The 24301-nt window shown below is 49.9% G+C and overlaps 2 protein-coding genes and 1 long non-coding RNA gene across 3 annotated transcripts in view; 1 reads left to right on the top strand and 2 right to left on the bottom strand.

Moving 5' to 3' along the window:
- LOC101955851 (NACHT, LRR and PYD domains-containing protein 7) overlaps positions 1-9848 on the bottom strand; it is a 39303-nt gene extending 29455 nt beyond the window's left edge. The window contains exon 1 of the mRNA XM_078032920.1: positions 9718-9848. The gene's annotated coding sequence lies outside the window, so the exon portion shown is untranslated. The remainder of the gene's footprint in view (positions 1-9717) is intronic.
- On the top strand, positions 3416-8269 carry LOC144370997 (uncharacterized). Its single transcript, XR_013431145.1, has 2 exons — positions 3416-4685; positions 7143-8269. It is a non-coding gene; the product is annotated as an uncharacterized LOC144370997 (long non-coding RNA).
- LOC144370985 (aurora kinase C-like) lies at positions 8276-23916 on the bottom strand. The gene is made up of 7 exons (XM_078033011.1): positions 11570-23916; positions 11405-11444; positions 10999-11190; positions 10565-10703; positions 9718-9866; positions 8737-8911; positions 8276-8552 (listed from the first exon to the last, which is right to left on the bottom strand). The coding sequence occupies exons 1-7, from the start codon at positions 11679-11681 to the stop codon at positions 8382-8384; spliced, it is 978 nt and encodes a 325-aa protein (XP_077889137.1). The 5' UTR covers positions 11682-23916; the 3' UTR covers positions 8276-8381.
- Between the last annotated feature and the right edge of the window lie 385 nt (positions 23917-24301).

The following is a 24301-nucleotide window of genomic DNA, read 5'->3' as shown; positions in this document are numbered from 1 at the left end:
AGCCACACCCCAGTCCTGTTTAGTTGTTTGTTTGTTTTTAATTTTGAGATAGAGTCTCCTCTTGCTAAATTGCTTAAGGCCTCACTAAATTGCTGAGGCTGGCCTTGAACTTGCAATCCTTCTGCCTCAGCCTCCGGAGTATATGGGATTACAGATGTGCCCTACCATGCCCAGCTCTAGTTCAGAGTTCTTTAAAGACCACACAAATGCACACCTATCAGGGACAACAGCCAGCATCTCATTATCCTTCTTCCTGCCCAGGATAATCCAAGCCACCCTAAAACTGACAATCTCAGATAATCAGTAACAAAGTACAAATACTCAGAAATATATCTACAGAATGGGAAGCCCCTGACAGATCTAGTCCTAGTGGGTTCTGGAACTAAATAGAAGACAAAATGGCTCTGGCGGTTTATTTAAGGGGGTACATCAAAGGTAGGGATAAGGTTTCAAGGGCCGAGTGTTGGTTCCTGACGTCTTGCAGTCAGCAGGTTGATTGACATCTTGGCAGGTGATACCCATATCAGTGCTATGTGGGCCAAGACAGAGCAGCAAAGAGATTCACATTGTCCCTGGGCAATTGACCAGAACAAATGACCACTGGTCATTCCCAGATACCAGATGTCTCTATCCACAAGGCTTCTATGCATGGTGACCCACGTGCAACCCACAGACGGCTCCTGACACACCTGTAGACAAACACATGCACACACAAATACACACACAAACCAAAGGTGTACAAAATTAGGCCTTGGAGATGATGGACAGTTACGTACTTGAGGAAACAAAAACTGCACTGAAATCATGCGTGTGGTGTGACTGTCATTCACGACTGCACACTTGTGTTCTGTGTCCATCTGTATATGGCATTGTATATGCATACCTGCTAGACCAGGTGACACACAGCTGTGGACAGAGGACACATTCCTCACATGTAGGACTGAGGTGACTGGTTTTCACGTAATTCTATGCACGATCGTGTCCATGTGCTGTGGGTGTGGATCTGTGCAGTCACATGCACTCACACAGCAGCCTGGTCAACAATGAACAATGAGTGTGCAATGGAGACCTGGTAGGTCATGCTGCCAGGGGACGTCACCGTTACCCTCTGTGATGTTCTCACAAAACAAAATCGTTTAGGCATGCATTCATCTCACTGAACATGTTCCTCTCTAAGCACTATGTGACTGTGTGTGTGGAAAGAGACCGGTATGTCCCCACATTGCTGGGGGATGAAGTTTCAAGGGGGAACAACAGGAAACGGAAGAACATGCTCAGCTTCTGACCACTTCCGGTTGGAAGAAACCATTTCTGTTTTCACTTTGCTCTTAGAACAGCCTTTACTTTTTGAATCAAGAGGACACAGGGCTGGGGATTAAATCCAGGGCCTCTTGAATGCCAAACTCACATCCTGTCACTGAGCTTCCTTCCCAGCCCAGATAAATCTATTTTAAAACAGTCATTACCTTCAATTCTCCATATCTACAAAAATTTCCATTAAGGACAGAAGGGAATGTTCCCTTCAAGAATGGCTTCTGAGAACTGTCAATAAGAAGCAGAAGCATCTGGGCATCCGAATGAGGGGTATGGACATGGGCTTTTCTGGCCCTCGCAGCTCTGGCTGCAAGAAGACAAGGCCTAGGCTGGGCGGGTGTCTGATGGACGGATGATAAGCACCACCTTTCTGTGGTCAGGGCTTTTTGTATTGTAATTCCATGTGCCCACTCCCCTGCTCTGGGTAAGATCAAAACCTCCTTCTCTTCTGAGGCCCCCCATTTCAGAGGAAATACCCGTGTCAGGAGGCCAGCTTGCACTACCGCCTGCTCCTAAGGCCAGTCACTTTCCTGTCCCTGGTCTACAGGCTCGGTGGCAGGTAGGTGCACATGGCTATCGAGCAAGGGCTGTCCAACACTGGTGATGCTGCTGAGCTGCCCTGGGGCTACTGCAAGCAAGACACCAGGTTTTGAAGCCGTGGTGTGAAGGCTAATGGAAACTTCACTTTTTCATACTGTTGGGGGTGGGGTGATAGGGGCATTAGTGACAGGGTCATTCTGTCACAAAACTACATCCCCAGCCCTTGCTTTTCATTTTGACACAGGGTGTCCCTAAGTTAGGTAGGGCCTCACTAATGCGATCCTCCTGCCTCAGCCTCCCCAGTCACTGGGATTACAGACTGAAAAACCAGCCTCTACCTCAGAGCAAAGCCTGTCCAAGGAAGGGACATGCTTTTGTCCTTGGAAAAACCCACAGATCACTCCTAGGCACATTCCCACCCTGCTGAGTTGTTTATCTACAAATAACAGGAGAGATCTGCTGCAGGTGTCCCTGACTCAGTCAGGCTAGGTGGGGATCCATAGCAGCCCCCTAGCAGCCACCAATCAGCATGAGACAGGGAAATACCTGGGATGCCAGATGACCCTCCCAGGAGTTTATGGTGGTTGATAACAAGTTGGGAAACCATGTAGTTTAGCACGTACACCCCTCATGGCCTAAACCAATCAGTTCAAAGGAATACCCCTTTGTACTGACCAATCACCCCTCCCCAACTTGTTCCCGCCAGTGAATGTGCTAATCAAGTTTTAGAGTTGTTATTGATTTTCCTGCGGTGTGTGATGATTTGCTAAGAGATGCTATGATGTATGTGAAGTCCCTGCCTTCCCCAGAGAGTGTATAAAACTGCTGCAAACCCTGGGCTCGGGGCCTCCCAATGTCACCAGTTGCTGTGTGCATGCAGAGGACCGACCTAGCTGGCAATAAACACCTCTTTGCTGCTTACATTGATCTTGGGTTTCTGGTGGTCTTTGGGGGTCCCGAATTCGAGCATAACACAGACACGAGCCACCCACCTGGGTGCCCTAGGGGTCTCCTCCCCGTGGAGTGGCTAGTTTACTGAGAAGCTCATAATCTGTCGAGAGTCAAGGGTCCACTGACGTGTGTCTGTCTGCAGTTACGTTGGCCCATGGTCTCTCTCCTCTCTATCAGTAATGTGCTGCCTTTCTCTGTCTTCCTCTCCTTCCTCCACCATCCCTATGTGGCCATCCTGGTCCCCAGGTGTCCCCACAGCTGGTCCTCTGACCCAGTCCTGGTCCCACTTAGCAAGTGTTGCAATCCTCTTAGGCCAGGCCAGGCTCAGCAGGACACAGGGAGAAGTAGTGGGGACTGGAGGGACGTAACAGGCTGTGGCTGGAGGTGGGGAGGGGCAGACTGCCATGCACAGCCTTCCCACCTACCAGAGACCCTGGCACAGAATGCCTGAGACCCCACAGGTCACTTGAGGGGATGAGGGACAGAGGGGAGAACACCTTCAGAAGTTTCTCACTCCCACAACCAGGGTGGCTTCCCCCTCCAGCCTGTCACCTCCATGTGACAGTGGATGTCCCGTGCTCTAATATCCTTCAAAAGCTCCCTCGAGGCCCACAGCCTTTAATCCCTTTGCCTGTGGGGGGCAGCAAGCCACAGTGTGCCTGCCCTGCAGACTGGCTCCCAGCGGAGAGCCAGCCCAGGCCTGCCAGCTGCAAGTCCTGCAGAGCCCACCTGCCTCCCGGGGACTTTGGAGAAGGACAAGTGCCCAGCCGGACAGCCGTGAGACTGTGGGGAGCCTGCTGCGTGGGATCGGGCCTTGTGTTTTCAGTGACCGGTGCTGAGCCCAGGAGCACATGTGCTAGGCCAGTGCTGCAGCCCAGAGCCACCCGCCAGCCCCGGACAGTCTTGTGCCCTTTCCACCCAGGGCCTCCTTCCCTTCCTTCCCTGGCCTCTCCCTCCTCCACCTGGGCTCCTCCCCACAGGTTCCCTGCCCTTGACCTAGTCTAGCTCACCACCTGTCCCAATCCTCTTAGAAGCAGGCCAGGCAAGCATCTGCCAGATCAAGGGGGAAGGGCCTGGGGACAGTGGCAGACACTGCATGGAAACCAGTGTCTCCCACTCTGAGCAGCTCTGAGGTTTCAGGCACAGCAGCAGGTGCTGTCAGGGTCTCTGGTCCCTCCACCCCAGGGCGGCCTCAGGAAGGCCAGAGCTGCAGCGTCTCCTCCCCATGCGTCCTCCATGATGGACAGCAGGTGAAGCAGCGTGTAGGGCTTCCTGGGCTGCCTTTGTGTATTTAATGAAAAACGAATTTGAAAGTTATGAGCCAGAGGCTAGGGCAGGAAGGGGGGAGGAGGAAGGAGAGCGCTAAGAGTCCTTCCGGTCATTGGGGTGTGCCCCTAAAGGGGATACGAGGGGGCAGGACCCCTTCCTCTCTCACACCCTGGCCTTGCCCTGACCCACAAGCAGTGCGGCCAACCACGGAGGGGAACCTCCATTCGGTCAGCCAAAGCAAACTCTCACAGCAAGGATCATGCTGGCCATCCAGAGACGGAAGCCTTGAAGTGCCTCCTTGAAGTGTCAAGGTGTCATTTACCTTATAGATGCGTGTTATCTACAAGGCTCAGGACAAGTCTGGTTTCAGTCAACCATAAGGGTTTTGGAATGTGTCCCCTTCAAATGAGGCCTAGTGTGTGGGCCCAGAGCACCATAGAGGGTTTTCCCATAGGGGGAGGGACTCGAAAAGCTCAGGACTCCAACTACTGTCTGTTTGAAATGTCTCCAGGACCACAACGTGTCTGGGTCACAGACAATTCAACCCTGGTTTATTGGGAGAGGGGTCCTGCTGGGACATGTGAAGCTGCTATTTCAAATCATGATACCAGGTAAGACCACGAGGAAATAAAATGAGCAGGGCTGGTGGTGGAGTTCAGGTGTGGGGCACTTGTATACGCAAGGCCGTGGGTTCAATCCCCAGCACCACCATAAAAATATAGAGGAAGGAAAAACAACAGGAAGAGCGAGCCCTGAACCACCACACATCAAGTGGTTGCAGACAGTAAACCAACAACATTGTGTTGGAAATTGTGAATGCATTATGCAAAGTCAGAGTTACAGAGCTGGGCCTTCCAGGAAACTGGGCAGCATGAAGACCTGCTCCTTCAAACCCCAGTCCTTGTCAGGAAGTCGGGAAGATTTCAGGCATGTTGCTCAGAGTAACAGGCGAAGGATATGGAAAATACTAACCCCCGAGGAGAAAGGGAGCGTGGTGGGCTCTGAACCTGTGGCAGTTTTCTTATCACCTGTGACCACAGCCCTGACTGCCCAAGGTCTCCCTCAGCACTCATTCCTGTCAGCCCTATAAAAACTTAGACCCTACTGCAGCCAGTTGCCATTTTCCCTCTGAAAACCTGCCCCTGGCTGTTTAATAAAGCATGGCTGACCCACTGAGGTCCACCTGCGTTTCTCCTTTGTCTTCTCTTTCATCTGCTTCCAACAGGCAATGAGTTTATTGAAGGAAAAGGGACACACTCAAGGGAGAGGGTGGGTCTTCTCAGGAGAGGGACAGTGTGCCTCCTCCTGCCCTCTGGGTTTATAGGGGAAATTTCCAGAGTCCACTCAACTCTTCCTCTTGAGTGTCAGCCGACAGCAGGATGATGTCTCTCTCAGGTCTGCACTGCAGGGCGACTCAGAACCAGTGACCGTGGGCCCATGTGGCCTAAATTCTTAATGATGTATTCTTAGATTTAATGGTCATCTTTTATCCTTATCTGTGACTTTGAGGATCTGGTCCATGAAAAGGGTCAGTCTCTCCTTCAGAGAAACTTGGTTTCCTCTTAGCGACTTTATTTTGGACTTGCATTTCTCCTGCAAATAACAGGTAGTGTGCTGAGGACTGGGACACATTCTGCCCTCTTCAGCCAGTCAGGGCTGCAGGTAAATGCTTCTTGGAAATAAAACGTGGGGGTCAGCACAGTGGGCCCCTTTCATAGGTTTTCTTAACTTTATGTTTCAGTTGTAGTTGGACACAATACCTTTGTTGTGTTTTATGTGGTGGGATCGAAACCAGGGCCCCAAACATGCCAGGGGAGTGCCCTACCACTGAGCCACTACCCCAGCCCCCCTTTTATAGGTTCATTCCCTTCACCTCACGTTCCCACACTCATGTCCTCCCCTACCAAGAGTAGCCTGCAACAATGTCCTTTTTCTTCTCCTTATCATGAACCTCAGAGTAAACTGCCTTGGGGCTTCTCCCTTGAGGTGCAGGTGACAGAGGTCCTGGCTCACACTAGGCATCAGCCACCTTTTCATGAGTTGAAGATATGTGCGGTTATGAAAATGGAAACTGTGCTGAAAAGGCTCTCATGACATTAAACATTTGGAATTGAGGGTGGTGACACATGCCCATAATCCCAGCAATGGGGGAGGCAGAGGAGGAGGATCCCAAGTTCCTGGCCAGTGTCGGCATCTCATCTTAGTGATGCCCTAAGAAATTCACTGAGACCCTGTCTCTAAAAAAAAAAAAAAAAAAAAAAAAAAAAAAGGCAGGGGGCACTGAGGATGTGGCCCAGTGTTTAACCACCCCTGGATTCAACCCCTGATGCCAGAAATTTAAAAAATTAAAAGAAAACATGTTTACATTCCATGCTTCATGGGAGGCCAGAGTGGAATCAATGAGGAAAGCTGTGTACACACTGGGTACACTTCAAACCCCCAGTGTAACCTTGTCTAAGTATGGACCTGTGTGGCCCGGTTCATGTCTAGAATGCTCCCAAGAGACCCAAGTGTTGAAGGCTTTCTCCTGGCTCCATCCTGTTGGGAAGCCTTCCAGCAATTGGGGGTGTGCCCCTCAAGGGACAGGAGGGAGCAAGACCCCTTCCTCTCTCACACCCTGGCCTTGCCCTGACCCACAAGCAGTGGGGCCAACCATGGGTGGAAGCCTCCAGAATGGTAAGCCAAAGCATACCCTGGCTCTTCTCATGTTTTCAGGGGTCCTTTTTAAAAGGTAAACCAAGGTACCACCATCTGGTGGCCATTGTTGAGGCCCTAGTGATTTTTCTGTCTTTATCTACCTGCCCAAAGCAGTGATGAGTTTATTCTCCTCGGATGTGTAAACTGCAGGGTTTATACATGCCAGCCAGCTCCTTTTTAAAAAATCACCAAGTGTTGGGCTGGGGATGTGGGTCAAGCGGTAGCACGCCCGTCTGGCATGCAGCGCGGCCCGGGTTCGATCCTCAGTACCACATACAAAGATGTTGTGTACGCCGATAACTAAAAAATAAATATTAAAATTCTCTCTCTCTCTCTCTCCCCTCACTCTCTCTTAAAAAAAAATCACCAAGTGTTGAATTGAAATATAAACTCAAGAAAACGGATAGGATAAGGTTAGAAAGCAGAGATGCAAGCTCTGAAGATGCAGATTGTAAACCAGCGTCCTGGAGCTGCTGAGGATTCAGTAGGAGGCTGCTCACCTGAGGCAGAGGGGCAGGATGACTCGACTGCTTTTTGGTACCAGAGAGTTCAACCTCAGGGGCACTCGGCCACTGAGCCACATCCCCAGGCCTATCTTGTATTTTATTTAGAGACAGGGTCTCACTGAGTTGCTTAGCACCTCACCATTGCTGAGGCTGGCTTTGAACTCGTGATCCTCCTGTCTCAGCGAGCTGCTGGGATTACAGATGTGCTCCACTGTGCCTGGCCCTTGACGGTTGGCTTTACTCCTTATTGCAGGGGTGGCTTGGAACCCAGGGCCTCCTGCATGGTAGACAAGCATCCTACCACCGAGCTACAGCCCCCAGGAGGCTTTTTTCTTCTCTATCATCTGCATGATTTTCACTGGTACTTCCAGTCATACCAGGAATCATCCTACGTTGGCTGGACAAGGCCACAGGGGAGACCCTGCTCAAGGCAAACTGTCCCAAGGACCACTGGCGGAAGTGATGGCTGCACTGCACAGGAAACACCCTGGAGCTTATAGCTGGGGTCTGGAGGTGGACTCAGGTGTGGTCAGCTTCCACTGATGCACAGAGGCTGCCACATGGACTGTGGACAAGTCTGGAAGGGGACACTGAGATTGCGGCAGGCACAGTGACAGACCTCAGCAGAGAAGCTGTGTTTGCTACTGGAGATGACGCAGGTTGGGGTGCCTGTGGGTGCATTTGGGAATCCTGTGGCCCTGGAATGTAGTGAACTACATTTACTTCAAAAATGGCAGCACACCGGATGCCTCCAGAGGTGGAGCTTGGGTGTGATGTTGGTCCCAGTTACAAATGGGGAATAGTTGAGAGGAGGAAGCACTGATAGGCAGCAGGTTGGGAACCTCCAGGGCCTTTATCAGAAGTTATCCACCAGCGCTCAAGGAGAACCCTGCCACCATCTCCAAGGCCAAGAGGGCCCCATCTCGGGCAGTTTTCCTGATTCCAAAAAAATAAAGACTCTGCCCAGTTGCGCATCAAGGCACACAACTAAACAGCCCTTGTAGTAAATGATTCAGTTTTTATTAATTAGCATCCTATATTTAAAAAGACAAACGAAGAAGCCTTCCCTTCCCTGGTGCACAGGAAGGACAGAGGTAGATGGGCTCAGGAAGCCTTCTGAGCACCGGGAGGCAACACCCTCCGGGAGTGAGCCTTCACCCAGGGGTGCTCCAGGACCTGAGCCAGGGGAAGCCGCTCTGAGGGCTCATATCTCAGAAGCTTGGAGACCAAGTCCTGGGCCCCCTCGGGCATTGAGGGGGGAAAGGTCACATCCACCTGATGAGGCCAAGGAGAAACAAGGGAAGTCTGGTTCACTCCTTTGCTCCATGTTCTCTGTGCCTCTTCGAGGCACTCCTCTGGACCCTAGCAGGTAACCTCATGTGTGTGCCCTAGTCCCCCCCAGGCTTAGCAGCTGCCCCCACCAAGCTTCCTGAATATGCCCGCTGTGTGGCCATCCCACCTTGAGGATGCGCCTCTGGGTCTCGCTCTGAGAGGGGCTCTCAAAGGGTGGCCGTCCCACCAGCAGCTCGTAGCAGAGCACCCCGACGCACCACAGGTCCACCTTCTCATCGTAGGTCCTGCCTTCCACTATTTCTGGGGGCAAGTAGTCCAGAGTCCCACACATAGTCTGTCTCCTGGTGGAGGGAGAGGGGAGCACTGTGCAGAGGCCCAGATCAGGGAAATCCTGGAAGTCCCCGCCCAAGCACCAAGGTTTGAAGACACCAACCTTTAACATGGACCAAGGTACAGAGAAAGCAAGTACCGGGACCACTAACAACCGTGTGTTGAAATTCATGCAATCGTTTAGCTCATGATCCAGAATGCTTTCACAAAAATATTCTCAGTATCAAGAAACAGAGTGATTCTTTGTACATTAAGGACCTAGTGAATGGATTCTAATCTATTCATACAGAACAATACAATGCTGGAAGTATGGGGCAATGGTTCATAAGTTATTAGGTATTTACATGAAATCTTATTGCTAAAGTCATACATTAACAAAGATCAGAAAAAAAAGTTCCAGTTGGGCTACAATAAATCTGTTTTCTTTTTAGTTGCAGTACTGGGGATTGAACCCAGAGACCCACGTTTGCTAGACAAGCACTCTGCCACTCAGCTACATCCCCAGCCCTGAAAATATCTGACAATTTTCTACTTAAAAATGGTAGTGTTGGGCTGGGGATGTGGCTCAAGCGGTAGCACGCTTGCCTGGCATGTGTGTGGCCTGGGTTCGATCCTCAGCACCACATACAAAGATGTTGTGTCTGCTGAAAACTAAAAAAATTAAATAAATATAAAAAATTCTCTTTCTTTAAAAAAAAAAGGCAGTGTTCATGTATAAACCCAGGTTTGTATCTATCTGGGTCTTACATTTGCAATGAGTTCAACTGGACCACTCTTCACTGGCACCCGGGGCCCACCCAACCACTATCTGACCTACCTGAGGGAGGGGGCGTGCACAGACCAGCCAAAGTCTGCAATCTTCACCTCACCCATCAGCCCCAGCAGCAGATTCTCTGGCTTAATGTCCCTGTGAATCACTTTATTGTTGTGGCAATATGTCAGGGCGTCTGCCACCTCCTCCATTATCTGTGAACAAAGTGAAGGCATCTGAAAGGCAAGCCTTCCACACTTCCCATCAGACAGAATGCTCCTCCTGAACTTTGGGAGTGCAGAGGAATCTTGCTCTCTGCAACTCACCCCAACACCACCTTTTAGTGGACCAGAGGTCCAGTTTGGGAAGGGGAAAGGATGGATGTTGAACTGGACAGGTCCTATTGCCCTCCCACAGCAAGTAGCCAGACAGAACCTCCACTGAGCCAACCACCATCTCCCAAAAGACTTGAGTCCTTGAGGGAATAGGAGGATCAGGAGGCAACAAAGACTCATTCATCCAGACGGCAAGCAGCTCAGTCACCACTGTTGGCATGGCCACGGCTGTGGGTCCTGTCCTCCTGGTGCCCTTTAGAAATCTTCAGTTACCAGTTCCACCCATTTATTTAGCAAATCCCTCGTAGCCTTTCAATATACGTGTTTTTTGCTTTCATGTTTTGTATAAGATAGTGGAGTTAGATTGTTGATAATGAGAAATGAATCCAACTTCACACACACAATATTCTAGAGCACACTGGGGGCAATTAAGATGTAAAAATGTGAGGATGCATCATTATATAAAATTTATAGAATAAAATTCAGAAATAAACGGCAATCTGACCAGCCACAGAGCCCCCACGCCCCACCACAGGCCGGCAGTGAGCCCAAGGCCCCCAGAGCCCAGGCCCCCTCACCGTGGCTGTGCGCTGTTCATCCAAGGGGCCGCTTCTCTGCAGCAAGTTGTAGAGCTCACCCTTGGGAGCAAACTCCAGAATCAGGTATATCCGGCTAGAGTCATGGAAATAGTTGTAGAGGCGTAGGATGTTTGGGTGTCTGCAGGAGGGACAGAGGGTGGGTCAAACTTCTCCCTGAGGCCAAAACTGCTGCCATCACCAGTGACTGGTCACACAAGGGGCAAACTGTGCTGGGCTCAGGGACCGTAGTCAGGATTGGGATGTCCACCCAGGGAGGAAACTTTATATGGTCCAACTGGAATGAGCAGCACAGAAAAATCAAGGCCCAGGGCTTACTTGGGGGCAGTGGGAAAGGCCGAGTTGGGATGTGCAGCAGGAAGGGGAAACAGGTGTAGAGAGGCAGCGTGAGAGGCGCAGGCACAGCCTGTCCTTACCGTAGGTGCGCCTGGATCTCGATCTCCCTGCGCAGCTGGTGCTCCAGTCCCGCCTTCTCGATCTGGGACTTGAAGAGGACCTTCAGGGCCACGATGAAATGGTTCTTCTTCAGTCGAGCCAGGTAGACGTTCCCAAATCTGCCCTTGCCCAGAGGACGCCCGATTTCAAAGTTTTCGATTGTGAAGCGCTTCCTAAGTGGACAGGAAGAAAGGAGCCCCAGTTCTGCAGGTGGAGGGGAGTAAGGGGCCCGAGGTCCTCTTGCCCGTCTTGAGGGCCCAGCCTGGGGTGTTTGGTTGGAAAACAGCAGCGCACGTCCAGGCGCCTCCACTCCACTCGCCCAGGCCGAGCTTGGCGCCCTCAGAAGTCCCCCCATTCCCCTTCCAGACCACAAGGCTAAGCACTCACACGGCGGGGGTTCCGGGTCGCGTCTGCCCCGCTGCAGCTCCTGGGAGGGTTGATGGGGAGGGAGGGAGGGCAGGGAGGGAGAGAGGTGTCAAACTCTTTCTTCAGCGCACCCACCCCTCCAAGGGCTGGCCCTTGGGCCCACAGGTTCCGCTGCTCCCCCCTCACCTGCGGGTCCACGCGGTGCCCGAGACGACCGCCGCCTCCGGGTGGAGGATGATACAGGTGAGGGCGAGCCAGGGCCCTCCTGAGCGCTTTGGAGTTGCCAGCCGGGGTCCATATGGTTGTGAAAAGCGGCCACGAGGAAACATGAAAGTAAGCAAGAGGTATGTGGCGGGAAGCCCCGACCGGCTGGGCAGTAGGCCTTTTATAGCCGCGCCCCAGCCCCCAGGGCGGGCCGATAAGGTTCCTCATTCCCACTGGTCGAAATCTCTGACGCCATCGGCAGCGTGCCCAATGAAGACAGGAGTTGGGCGCGTCCATCAGAGCATGGGCCAATGAGGCGGAACAGGCGGGCTAAGCAGGGGCGGGGCCAGGGTGGGGCTGGCAAGGCAGGCTCAAGAGCACGTGCGGGTCTGAGGCAGTCACCCTGGGGGTGCAAGTATCAGGCCGCCAGGTCCTGGTCTCGGTTCTTTGCGAACCCTGTAATGTTTGCAATTTTGGTCTCAAATGTAGGAAAAGCAGAACATATTTGGCAAGTATGGAGGCTTCCAAGAACATTCGAAATAGAATATTTTTAGGCGGGAAATGGGATATGTTGTTTATACTTGAAATGAAGCTCTCGCCTGGTTTGGGTGGCATATTGCTGTTTGGTGCTGCAGGTTGAACACGGCCTCGCGCCGCTGGGCAAACGCTCTTACCACTCAACTACATGCCCTGCCCTTTCTCAGACTTGGGCTTGCTGAATTGCTGCGGCCAGCCTTAATCTTGTGATCTTCCTGCCTGGACTTCCAGATTAGCTGGGATTACGGATGTCATCCCACCTACCCAATTTAAGAAAAGTTATATTACTGAACAACACTAAATCAGAATGTGATTCACATCACCGGCTATACAGTAAGACACTGCAAACACAGAGTAAAACCTCACCCTTCATATGCCCAAGCAGAGGGACCATTATATGCTGTTTTCAAAATAAATAATGGTCTTCAAGTGAGGGGACATGTCAGGAGTCGCCACACAGTTCATCCTAACTTACCTTGTGACTCTGAGTTAATTTGGCTTCAGAGGGGAAAAGAAACTTCTTTGTTTACAATAGCAGGTAGCTTGCAACTTGGATCAAGGTACCCAGCGAAGTCAGGCTCCTTCTCTTCCACAGAACCTGGGAGATGGGGTGCTGTCTACTTCTATATTTATGTGCCAGAGATGGAAGACTCTCTGGGTTGCAAAATTGATAGGAGGTTTCTAACAAGATTCACAGTTACTCTGGAGGCTGCGGAAGGAAGATTTAACAAGACCCTCAGCAACTTTTGGAGACTCTTGTCTCCAAATAAAATATAAAAAGGGCTGGGGATGTAGCTCCATGGTAAAGTGCTCCTGGGTTCAATCCCTAGTACAGGAAAAAAAAAATTACAATCTCACAGTTGCAGAGACAGAATTCACAGTGGCAGACACAACATCTTTGTTTGTATGTGGTGCTGAGGATTGAACCCGGGCTGCATGCATGCCAGGCGAGCACGCTACCGCTTGAGCCACATCCCCAGCCCAGTGGCAGGGATTCTAATGCAGAGGGTCAGGTGTTTGTGTGTGAGTGTGGGTGGTGCTGAGGATGGGACCCGGGGCCTCCAATGCACTGTGCTGCTGAACTACACCCCCAGCCCTCACTTATTCATTGAGATGGGGTCTCACTATGTTGCCAACACCTGTGCTCAAAAGATCCCCCTGCCTCAGCCTCCTGAGTAGCTGGGACCTCAGGTGCAGGGCACAGCTCAAGTGGGAACCATTTACCGACCTTACTTAAGTCACGTGGACAGCCCACTGGCTGACAGCAGGCATTGGTGTACAGGTCTAGAGCACCATACAAGGTCAGGACTGGGGAGATAAAGCTAGGTGTTGGTAGGCAAAGCAGGTATGGACCCATGAATACAGACAAGGGAGAGCAAAGCAGACCAGGGACTTAGAAATTCCAGCACGACATAGGTGGCCAGCCATGGATAAGCCAGCAGGGAAAAGAGGGAGTATCCTAGGAGAAGGATGCACAGAACCAAGGAAAGAGTATGTCAAGAATGGAGGGAGTGGTCAGCAGGATGGAGTCCTGCCCACAGCCCAAGAAACACAAGGAGGTAGGATTTCTTTATGTGAAGTCTCTTCCTACCTTGGCCAGGGAGGCTCTGCAGCAAAGAGAGTCACAGGAGTGGGGTCTGGATAAGTGAGAGGGAATAAAGCAAAAAAGAGCTAACACAGATTTGGCTCGGGGACAAAGTCAGCCCCAAGAGGCCCTTCGCTTAAGAGAGAGGGGAGAGAAGACAAAGAATCAGGAGTTGCAGAAGCCTAGACACACACAAGGAAAACCACAGTGGTGACAGGGACTGGTGAAGAAGCAGTGGTTCCAGAGATGAGCAAGTAGCACACTTCCAAATGTGTGCTCCCTCCCGAGAGTAGGGACAAGGCTGGGCCCTGGGAGGACGGACAGCACCCCAGAGATGCCAAAAGATGGCACAGCTACAGGCGACATAAAGTGAAGAGGAGCCCAGAAAGGGGGAAGCCAATGCTGCGGGCCTGGGTGGGAGCAACCCTGGAGGCATCTGCCATCATCAGAAGCTGGAGAAAGGACACAGGGGACTGGATACTGGAGGCCGTGGTGGACAGGGGTCAACCAGTTGTGGCTGACACAGCACACACAGTACCATGCTTGGAGAGGATCCCCTGGAGGAAAGTTCCTCAGTGCCCAAGCCCTCAGGCCTTGGGAGCCCTAGCTGCCAGGGCACTTCCTGGCACTAGCCCCGCTGCAGCACTGCTCCTTGGAAATGACGTGCATGTGCAGACCTGCTCCAAGTCCTCGAGGACTCCTCTGACCAGTGCTTTCAGGTGGATCTATTTTTAAATGCACATCTCATCATTCTGTGGTTCTGATGAGGCCAGGAGACACTGACATTGAAGCTTGTCACTCGCGGCTCCCCAGAGTGGCATGCCAACGCACACAGGGCCAAGAGGCACCACGTGGAGCGTGGGGGAAGCCGTGGGGTCAATCTAGACATCGCCTGGCTTGACCCAGCGAGCCCTAGTGTTGGGATTGCCCCAGCTCCTCAGTACCTAGAGCTGCAAACCAAGGAACGGTAACAGGAGGGACACGATGGGCACAGTAGTGGAGGGCTGTGGACTCTGGGCTGGTGGACTTGCTTATGAAAGGCAAGCCCACAGCAGGGAGTGCAGGGCCCTGGGGATTAGCCTGCCCTGGGAGGAGCAGTCTCCAGATCAGAGAGGTCCCCTTTGTCCAAAGAGAATAAAAACAGAAAGAAGCTTAATACCCAGGCCTGAAAGGAAGCAGGGCATGGGTGTGTGTTTGTTTGAATATTTATTTTTTAGTTTAGGTGGCTATCTTTATTTTGTTTTTATGTGGTGCTGAGGAGCCAACCCACTGCTTGCCGGTGCCACAACCCCAGCCCCAGGGCATGGGAGTTTGTCTGTTGTTTTATGTGTTGCTGGAGAGGGAGCCTAGTGTTTTGTGCATGCTAGGCCAGTGCTCCACCTCCAAGCAGGAACTTCCGTTTTCACCCTACAGGTAAGAGCAGTGACAGGAAATACCTACAGTCTGACTACTGGATCCACCCTGAACAACAATCCTCTGCTCCAAGCAGGCAAGACAAGCTGCCCACTTGACCTAGCTGAGACCATGCCACTGTTAAGATGTCCAACACCCTGTGTGTGGGAGCTGCTGCTCGGGGTGGACCCAGGGCCTTGTGTGTGCTAGTGAGCTACACCCCAGCCAAGATTAAAGATCCTTAGCCCCCAGAACACAGTGGCATCATCACCAGACCTTGCAGGAGGCACTAGCTTCCCACAGCTGAGGCAGGACAGCCGTCCTCAGATGCTTCCAGCAAGTGTCTGCAGAGGCCTCTCAGCTGGGGTCAATGACTCCCTCTCAGACATAAACCAACAGACCCACGAGTGTCTGCAATGATGTCCTTTAAAGTCATCTGCCTTTAATGATGCAGGAACTGTTACCAGTGTCATATTCCTTAGTTCTCCGCTGAAGCCAAGGCTTCAGATAGCAGCAGTAAAGGGACAAGAAGCGTTTCAGCACTCTGTCTTCACAGGCAAAGGCAAGTGGAGGGAGAATTCAGGTCAGACCATCGCAGCCATTCGTGTGTATCACACATGTGCACACAGCAGGCACACACACACACTGGGAACACACATACAGGTACACACGTGTACCAGCACCAAGTCCTTCTCTCAGCAGTGTCCTCTGTACCTTGTAACTGAACTAAATCCTGTTCCGGGGGTTTGTAGCTTGAAGCTTGTCACTCGCGGCTCCCACTGTGGCTTGGATTTTTTATTACAACAGTTATATGCGTCTTCATCTCAAAATTAAGATCTTCATTTTTCACTGAAGGAAACAGTGTTTGCTTAAGGTGACTGACACCCGAACATACACAGTGCTTTAGTATCACTTGGGTCTCTGTGAGGAGAAGTCACAGTGGGGCCAGAGACCACCACCCTGCAGCTCACAGGGTAAGCCTTGGTGGCAGCTTGGGACTGAGATGTTGGGAGGCTTCCCACAGCTCCAGAGAAGGCAGCTTTGTGTGGCCAGGTCTTTTGTGAAAACATGGGACTCACAATGAACCCCAGAACCCTTCGGGAGGTCCAGAGTCTGGTATGTGCTGGACAGAGGACAGTGTGCCCAACACTCACCCTGGCAGGGATTTCCCAAAGGCTTCCTAGGAAACACTTCTCACATGCTAGCCCAGTCCCAGGTGAGGTGCCAACAAGGCCCATCTGTGACCTCACTGAGGCAGGACGAGAAGAACACTCTGGTTCTCTGGACATTGCCCCGGGAGGCTCTTTGCTCTGTGGGGTTTGCTATGTCTCCTCTGGCTGTGACAAGTCACAGCTGCGAGTGTGACAGAATCCTGAGTCCTGGGTCTTCCCAAGATCAATAAACCTAGAGGTGATCATCCAGTACTCCCACTGTCATTCATCACGACCTCTACAACTTGTACTTCCTGTCCATGCACGTATGCCTCAATGTCAACCTGTCACAGATGGTGACAACAATATGTACTTTGAAGGACAAAATTCCTCAACACAAGCTGCTGTGCATGTGGCCGTCACCAAACACACCTGAATAGCAGGGGCAGGGGCAGGATGCGGGACACGGAGGGAGGGGAGTGTGTGGCAATGGGGCTGAAGCTGGGAGCTCAGAGAGGTCTTCACTCCAAACAGCACACCTGGTCTGGACGCCGTCACGGCTTCTCGACCCCCTCCCTCCCACACCTCTATTTCCACTGATGACAGACAATGCCACCACAAAGACGGAATCTGGTTGACCTCACCCAACCTGAAGAGATGGCCCCAATACACCATCAAACAGGGACAGCCGGCTCCAGATGAGTGAGTGGCATGTTAAAGACAGAAATGGCACAGTGGCCACGCCTGTCACCCCAGCAGCTCAGGAAACTGAGGCAGGAGGATCTCGTGTTCAAAGCCAGCCTCAGCACCTTAGCCAGGCCCTAAGCAACTCAGTGAGACCTGTCTCTATATTAAAAAAAAAGGAAGGGGGGGCGCCTGAGGATGTGGCAGTGTTTAATCACCACCCTTGGGTTCAACCCCTTCTGCTGGGAAAACAAAAAACAAGAAATCACCCCAACCCCCCACAGAACAGTGACTAGAAGAACAAAGACCCTCCCCACGAGTGGAGACCCAGGAACGGGCGGGGCTGGGAGCTGCAGCACATTAAGTGGCCTCCGGTCCCAGACTCCAGCTGCCTGTCTGTGTAGCCCTGGCCACCTCCACTCTCTGTGCCTAATGGTCCTGGCCAGGAAACCAGGAAAACGACGCTACGTGCCAGAGTGGTGGTCAAGAGGCAAGAGCTGAGGTGCGCACAGCACTCGGCCCACAAGGGGCACGCGGCACGACCAGCCCACCTGGAAACAGGGCCCGGGCGGCTGCAGAGCCCTGGAGGGCAAGGGAAGACACCCAGGCAGGAGAGGACCGAGGCCCAGTCGGGGCCAGCACTGTAAAGACGCAACAGAGAAGGGGACAAAGAGCACTTGGGAGCCTCAAGTCAGGTGAAGGAGCACAGAGTGAAGGGAACGTGAGGGCATGGGGACAAGTAGGCCACAGACTGCTACAGGGGCCCAGCCTGTGAGAGAAAGAAGGTGAAGGAAACGTCACGTTCCGAGGGCAGACGGGGCAGCCCAGACCTTGGATGAGGCTGCAGAGCTGAGCTCACTGGACTGTGGGGAAAGCAGCCAGTTACCAGGCCCCACGCAGGCGGCTGGCCAGGAACGGAAACTGGAGGTGAGCCTGACCCAGAGGACCCGATTTTCCCTAAGACTTTTGCCTTGGTCAAGCAAGAAGACAGTTGGATCAAAGTGAGTGACCACAACATGTGGAATGACAGCAGCTTCTTCCCAAGACTGTGGCACAGTGACAGAAAGGGCTGGCGGGCCCTCAAAGACCATCTCCCTGATCTCCCCAGATCTGGAACCTCAGAACCAACCTGGCAAGCCCAGCTCTGGGAATGAGCCTTCCAGCAGAGAGAACAGACACCGAGACAGTCTGACCCAGTGGGAGCACGCCCTGGGGCTCTTCACAACACAGCGGCCGGCACCCCTTCTGCAGCAGCCCGTGGAGGTCCTCAGAAGGGGGGGCTTGGATGAAGCCTGGTTTCCTCCAGCTTGAAATCACCACGAGGTTCCGAGTTCAGACCGCACCACGAGGTTCCGAGTTCAGACCGCACCACCGGGATGACCTGCACGCAGGGTGCTCTCTAGGTGCGTCCACTGATTTCTTGTTTCTAAACTCTCCCCCAGGGCAGCGTTGTTTGGGGTGGGTGAAAGTGTTTAACCCCCCATCTCAGGGACCCCCTCGAACACTCAGTGTTCCACCACACAGCTGGAGGACCCCGACCTGGATGAAGGGACAAGTGCCTCATCAAGGGCTTAAACGACGTTAAGATCTTACGTGGAAGAGTGGTCGAAGGGAGCTGAGGGTTTCCAGGCACAGAAGTCCTCATTCTGAGGACCACCAGCTGCAGGTTCACACCTTCACTTCTCACAGGTGTTCTCTTCTCTAGATTAGCACATTTTAGAGGTCGGTGGTCATCATTGTGGCCTACTTGTACGTCCATAAAAGTATAATTTGATTAATTTCATGACATTTATCCATGTCTCTTTTTTGTACTGAGGATGGAACCCAGAGGCGCTTAACCACTGAGCCACATCCAAAGCCCTTTTTTATTTTATATTTTATTTAGAGACAGGGTCTCACCAAGTTGCTGAGGCTGGCTTTGAACTCACGATCCTCCTGACTGAGCCTCCTGAGCCACTGGGATTACAGGCAGGCACCACTATGCTGAACTTACCCACGTTCTTTAGCTAGAGTCTGTACTTCCAGTTGCTCTTTGAAGGACTCAATCCTAAAGGACCCCAGCTGGGACGCACTGGCTCGTGACACACTTCCATCTCCTGTGTATCCATACTCCTGTGTGGCCCTAGGACCCCTGAGGATCCCTGAAGAGTTGCCTCCCTGGAGCAGCACCTTGTGGGTGGGCAGAGTCCCTTTTCTCTACCACATGAGTACCGTGGCCAACAGTCCTGTATAGATGGGTGCCTGTATAGAAAGTCCGTCTGCCTAGCCAACTTCCATCCTGTCCTGTCCTAACCCTACCATGTTACTCTTAGTCTTTGCTCAAAGCAAACACGACATCTCCCTTGCTTCCTACCCTTCACCTGATATAAGCCCTATTATGGAATTCTGGGTCATCCATGGTTTTTCAAACTAACATCTACAATAGTTTTTTTCTTTCTCCCAGAGTTCCTTTAGGTCATTTCTTTCCACTGCTGTCCCATCTCTGCTAAGACATTTAGATGCTGGATCTGGGAATCAATGTTGGACAACCAGATTTCTATTTGGGAGATGAACTTGACAACGCCCCACTCTGGTCCTGGTCATCTTTCACTACAGGACTACCTCAGAACTGCAGTGGTATCTGGTCAGGAGCTCTGGTGACCAGCGGTTCTAATCACAAGCCACAAAGCAACTCCAAACATTCCACATCACACACGCGATCCAACTTCCAAACCCCACAGACAAGGAACAACGTTTGAACCCAGCTTGACAGAAATGACAACCTGCAATAAAATAATGGTCTACACGGAAGGGGACTCCTTATCTGAAGCCACAGTGAACGATCAGAAGAGAAAAAAGAAAGGAAAAAACCAAAGTGGACAGAGGAACGGACAGGCTTACCCACGGCCAGGCCTGTGGAGCCCAGATCCTATCTCTCACAAAAACAGAAGAACACAAAGAAAACTAGCGATCACTAGCAGAACTACCCCAGAAAAAAAGCCCAGGACACTCACCAAACAGAAGGGAAGACCACCTGGGATCTGGAGAAAAACCAACAGCCTGGGTAGCAGGGGCAGGAACACACTCTCACGCCTGTCGGGCACGTCTGACCGCCAAGTCAGAAAGCACATCTCCCAAAATGGCGCTGAGCATCCCAAGAGAAACAAAGAAAACCTAACAGGCAACGACAGGGGCTATACAGAATGTAAACTGCGAATACCATGAAATTGTGGCAAATTAAATACACACATTCAAATACCTTACATCGCCTAAAAAAAATACACTAACCTACAAGAAAAGAGAACCCACCCTACACCAAGAAAAACAATAAAAAAGAAAGGACAATAAATAGGGAACACAAACAAATTAAAATGGCAGACAAAAGCATTGACATCAGTAGTTATTTTAAATTGTCTAAATATATAAATTGTCAGAAATATCCAAAATAAATAAAAAAGCATGATGCAAGCGTATACTGTTCATAAAAAGCTCACTTCAAATGACAGACATGGCTAAAAAATCCAAATAAAATGTAAACTAAACAAACATTAAAAAAATTACAGTAATGATGACACAAAACAGATTAAATCAAGATTAAAGAGACTAAACAGAAGTCAGCCAAGAAAACTCACAGTGGCATAAAAGGACATTACCCAGTGGTAAAGGGTCAATAAATGATGACAGCGGTCTTCAACATATGTGCCAAGCCTCAGAGCACTGAGCTACGTGATATAAACCCTGACGGAATTTAAGGGAGGAAAAGTCTTCCTGTCCTCCTCGGGTCCAAGTGCCACTGCAAAGTGACAGACCCCAGGGAGGCGGACCTACAGAGGGCACCCCTCCTCCCTCTGCATGCTGTCTGCTGGGGTGAGCAGCTCTGTTCTACCACAGGCTCTCTGCTGTGTGGCATTCCCGCACCAGAGGCCCCAAACAAGAGCCAAGCAACCATGGACCGAGACTTCAAGACCATGAGCTAGAGAAACCTCCCTCCTTTCAGATCATCTCACACATTCTGACCCAGGGACAGAAATCTAATGCAGAACACACAATCCCCCAATTACAGTTCAAGACATCAACAGGGCTCTCTCAGCAACTGAAAGAAATGCGACGTAAGTTCTTCTCTCTGAGACTCGTTCATGTGAAATATGAGAGGGACAACGATCTAAATCTAGAGGAAAAGCAGAGGAATGAGGATCTTCTCCTCAGCTGGGCCTGTGACCTCCCGGCAGTGCTGTGGTGAGCAACTCCAACAAGAGCAGCCACCATCTGAGAGGCCAGACGTCACACCAGGCCAGGAAAGAGGGGAGGGAGCCCTGAGGTTCGAGGGCCTGACCTGGAAGCTGAACTCCACCAAAGTCTCTGCAAGACTGGAGGTCTTGGAAGGAGGTCCTGGATGCAATGTCAAGATGGAAAATGTCAAATCCAGGGCCCTGTGAAGTGCCAGAGTAGGTGAAGGTCAACCAGAGGTTTAAACAAAGACAAGCTGAAACAAGTCAAGCTATCTTATATTGGATATCTGACTTAAAATCCTCAATAAAGTTTTACAAAGAGAACTACACTGGACAAAGATTTAAAACAAAAAACAAACACTAGTCAGAAAATCAGCTAAGACAGAATATCTGAACACCATCATCAACAGGACAAGCAGACATGTACAGACACTCTAGCCAATGGAAGCAGAACACAGGCCCATCTCAGGCAGCACACCTAACAGGATGGACCGTGTGCTGGTTCATAAAAATAAAAACAAAACAACAAAACCCAGGTCAAATGTAAAACAATCAGAAATCAGTAACAGCAGGAAATATGTGAAAAACTAGGAAATTAAACAGCATACTTCTAAATAATTATGAATCAGAGACTAAGTCTCAAAAGGAATCAAGAAAGTTCAGAATTGTGGAGCTGGGGGTGTGGCCCAGTAGGATAACACTTGCCCCACATGAGGGTCTGGGCTCCATAAGCAAAAACACACACACACACACACACACACACACACACACACACACACACACACACACAGAAATGAAAAAAGAAATTTCAGTATTGAATGAAATAATAGTTCTATGAAGGAAATTTACAGAATTAACTGCTCACACTGGAAAACTGAAAAGCCTCAAGTCAATAATCACTCCCACATAAGAAAATTGCTAAGAGCCAACACAAGGAAACCAAGTAGAAGAAAAGATATAATAATGCACATCAGAGCAGAAACGAGTGAAGTAACAGAAACAGAAAGAAGAAAAAAAATCAACAACCCAAAGTGCTGATTAATTTGAAATGACCAAGAAGACACATGTGCTCTGTGTCTAAGATAAATGACAGATGATCTAAGACTGGTGAAGATCAAAAGAGAACAGAAGATGGCCCAGTGGTCCCACCTGTAATTCCAGCGTCCTGTGGGAAGTGGAAGCAGGAGGATGGCTTAAGAGCAAGGGCAACCTATTCCTGCAGTCAGCAAAAGGGTAGTAAGGAAATAATTGCAACAATAAGAGAAATAAATTAGAAAACTCACATGAAACAGATATAGCTCAGTGGTAAAGCACATGCCTAGCATGGGCAAGCCTCTAGGTTCAGATACCAGCACCACACCAAAAAAAAAAAAAATCAAAACTTATCTCCCATGAAGTGCTTTGAGTACTTTTATACCTAATAAAATAAACAAGTAACCTAAGAGCCTAAAAAAAAGAAATCTTAGCACAACAGTTTACTACAGAATGCTATCAACCATCACAAGAATAAATGACACTAATTAAACACACAGTCCAGTACACGCCAGCCAGGCACAGTGGCGCACAACTGTTATCCCAGCTATTCAGGAGGCTGAGGCAGGATGATCCCAAGTTCAGGGCCAGCCAGGGCAACTTGGCCAGACCCTGTCTTTACAAAACCAAAACAATACAAAAAACAAGGATTAGCTAAGTAACAGAGTGTCCCTGGGTTCAACCCCCAGTACTGTGGGAGTGGGGGAGTAATACACACACACACACACACACACACACACACACACACACATATATGTCATTATCACTCAAAAAATTAGAAGAGAAACATAAAAATAGAGAAAAACTTCCTTACCAAATTACAAAAAAATGGAATGATGTCACATGACATATAAGAAGAATTATAGGGCTGGGGTTGTGGCTCAGTGGTAGAGTGCTTGCCTAGCATATGTGAGATGCTGGGTTTCATTCTCAGCACCACATATAAATAAGTGAATAAATAAAAGGTTCATCAGCAACTAAAAAAAATATATATAAAAGAATTATACTCCACAAACAGTGGTTTATTCTGAGAATGCAGGCTGGTTCAATATTCAAACTCTTACTTTTGATCCTTGTGCCTTAGCTTCCTGAGTTGCTGATGATTATAGGCGTACACACTGTGCTTGGCTCAATATTCCAAATTCTTATCAATGTAATACATTATATCAATAAGATATAGAAGAAAAACCACACGATCCTATCATTTGATATTAAAAAGGCATTTGACAACATTCATAATGACGAAATCTCAGAACACTGGGAACAGAAGGACATTTTCTGTGTCTAAGGATACAGCCTAATGGTGGGGAGTGTGCCTAGCATGCAAGGCCCTGGCAATCACAACCAGCCTGTCTCTCCATAGCAAGGACAAACAATGTTTGTACGTAACAAGGAAAAACTTAACGTTTCTGCTCTAGTCTGAAGGACTAGGCAAGGATGGCTTTCATTCCTCATGTGGGAAGCCCTCACTTATGCCATAACCACACAAAAGTAGCAAATATGCTACTTAGATCAGGAGGAAGAAATAAAGTGATTTGCAGAGAACATTATTAGGTGGAAAATCCCTAAGATTCTGTGAAAAAAATGAGCTAGAAATAATTAGTTAAGCTAGGTTGCACAATGGCAAAACAGTGCACAAGGACATTATCATTCTGCATATTCTCAAATGTCATGTGAAAACTGAAAATTCACAGCAACACCACCCAAACATTAAAACAACCAAACATGAACAAAAAGCCCTAGATATGAGCCCTAACAAAAATGTGCAGGGTTTATAAATGCTAAAAGTTATAAAACACTCATGAAGTAAATGTGGAAATCTTAAATAGACACACACTATATTCATGAACTGAAAGACCCAACACACCAGATGGATGGATTCTCAATAAACTGATCATCGGATTTAATTTCTATGAAAAGTCTACCAAGACTTTTATGGTAATATTGACAAACTTATCCTAAAATGAATATGGAAAAAGTTAAAGGAACTAGAAATGCTAAATCAGTTTTAAATAATAGAGAGAAATCACTTTACGCAGTTTGAAGAACCATCATACAGCTGTAACAATCAATACACAGAAACCAAGAAAATGTCCACAAGTTAGGTTTTTAAAACTACAGAAAG

Source organism: Ictidomys tridecemlineatus, chromosome 15, assembly GCF_052094955.1.
Source record: "Ictidomys tridecemlineatus isolate mIctTri1 chromosome 15, mIctTri1.hap1, whole genome shotgun sequence".
Classification (NCBI taxonomy): Eukaryota; Metazoa; Chordata; class Mammalia; order Rodentia; family Sciuridae; genus Ictidomys; species Ictidomys tridecemlineatus.
Note: the sequence above shows the minus strand (reverse complement) of the source record. Positions and strands in the feature narration are given on the sequence as shown.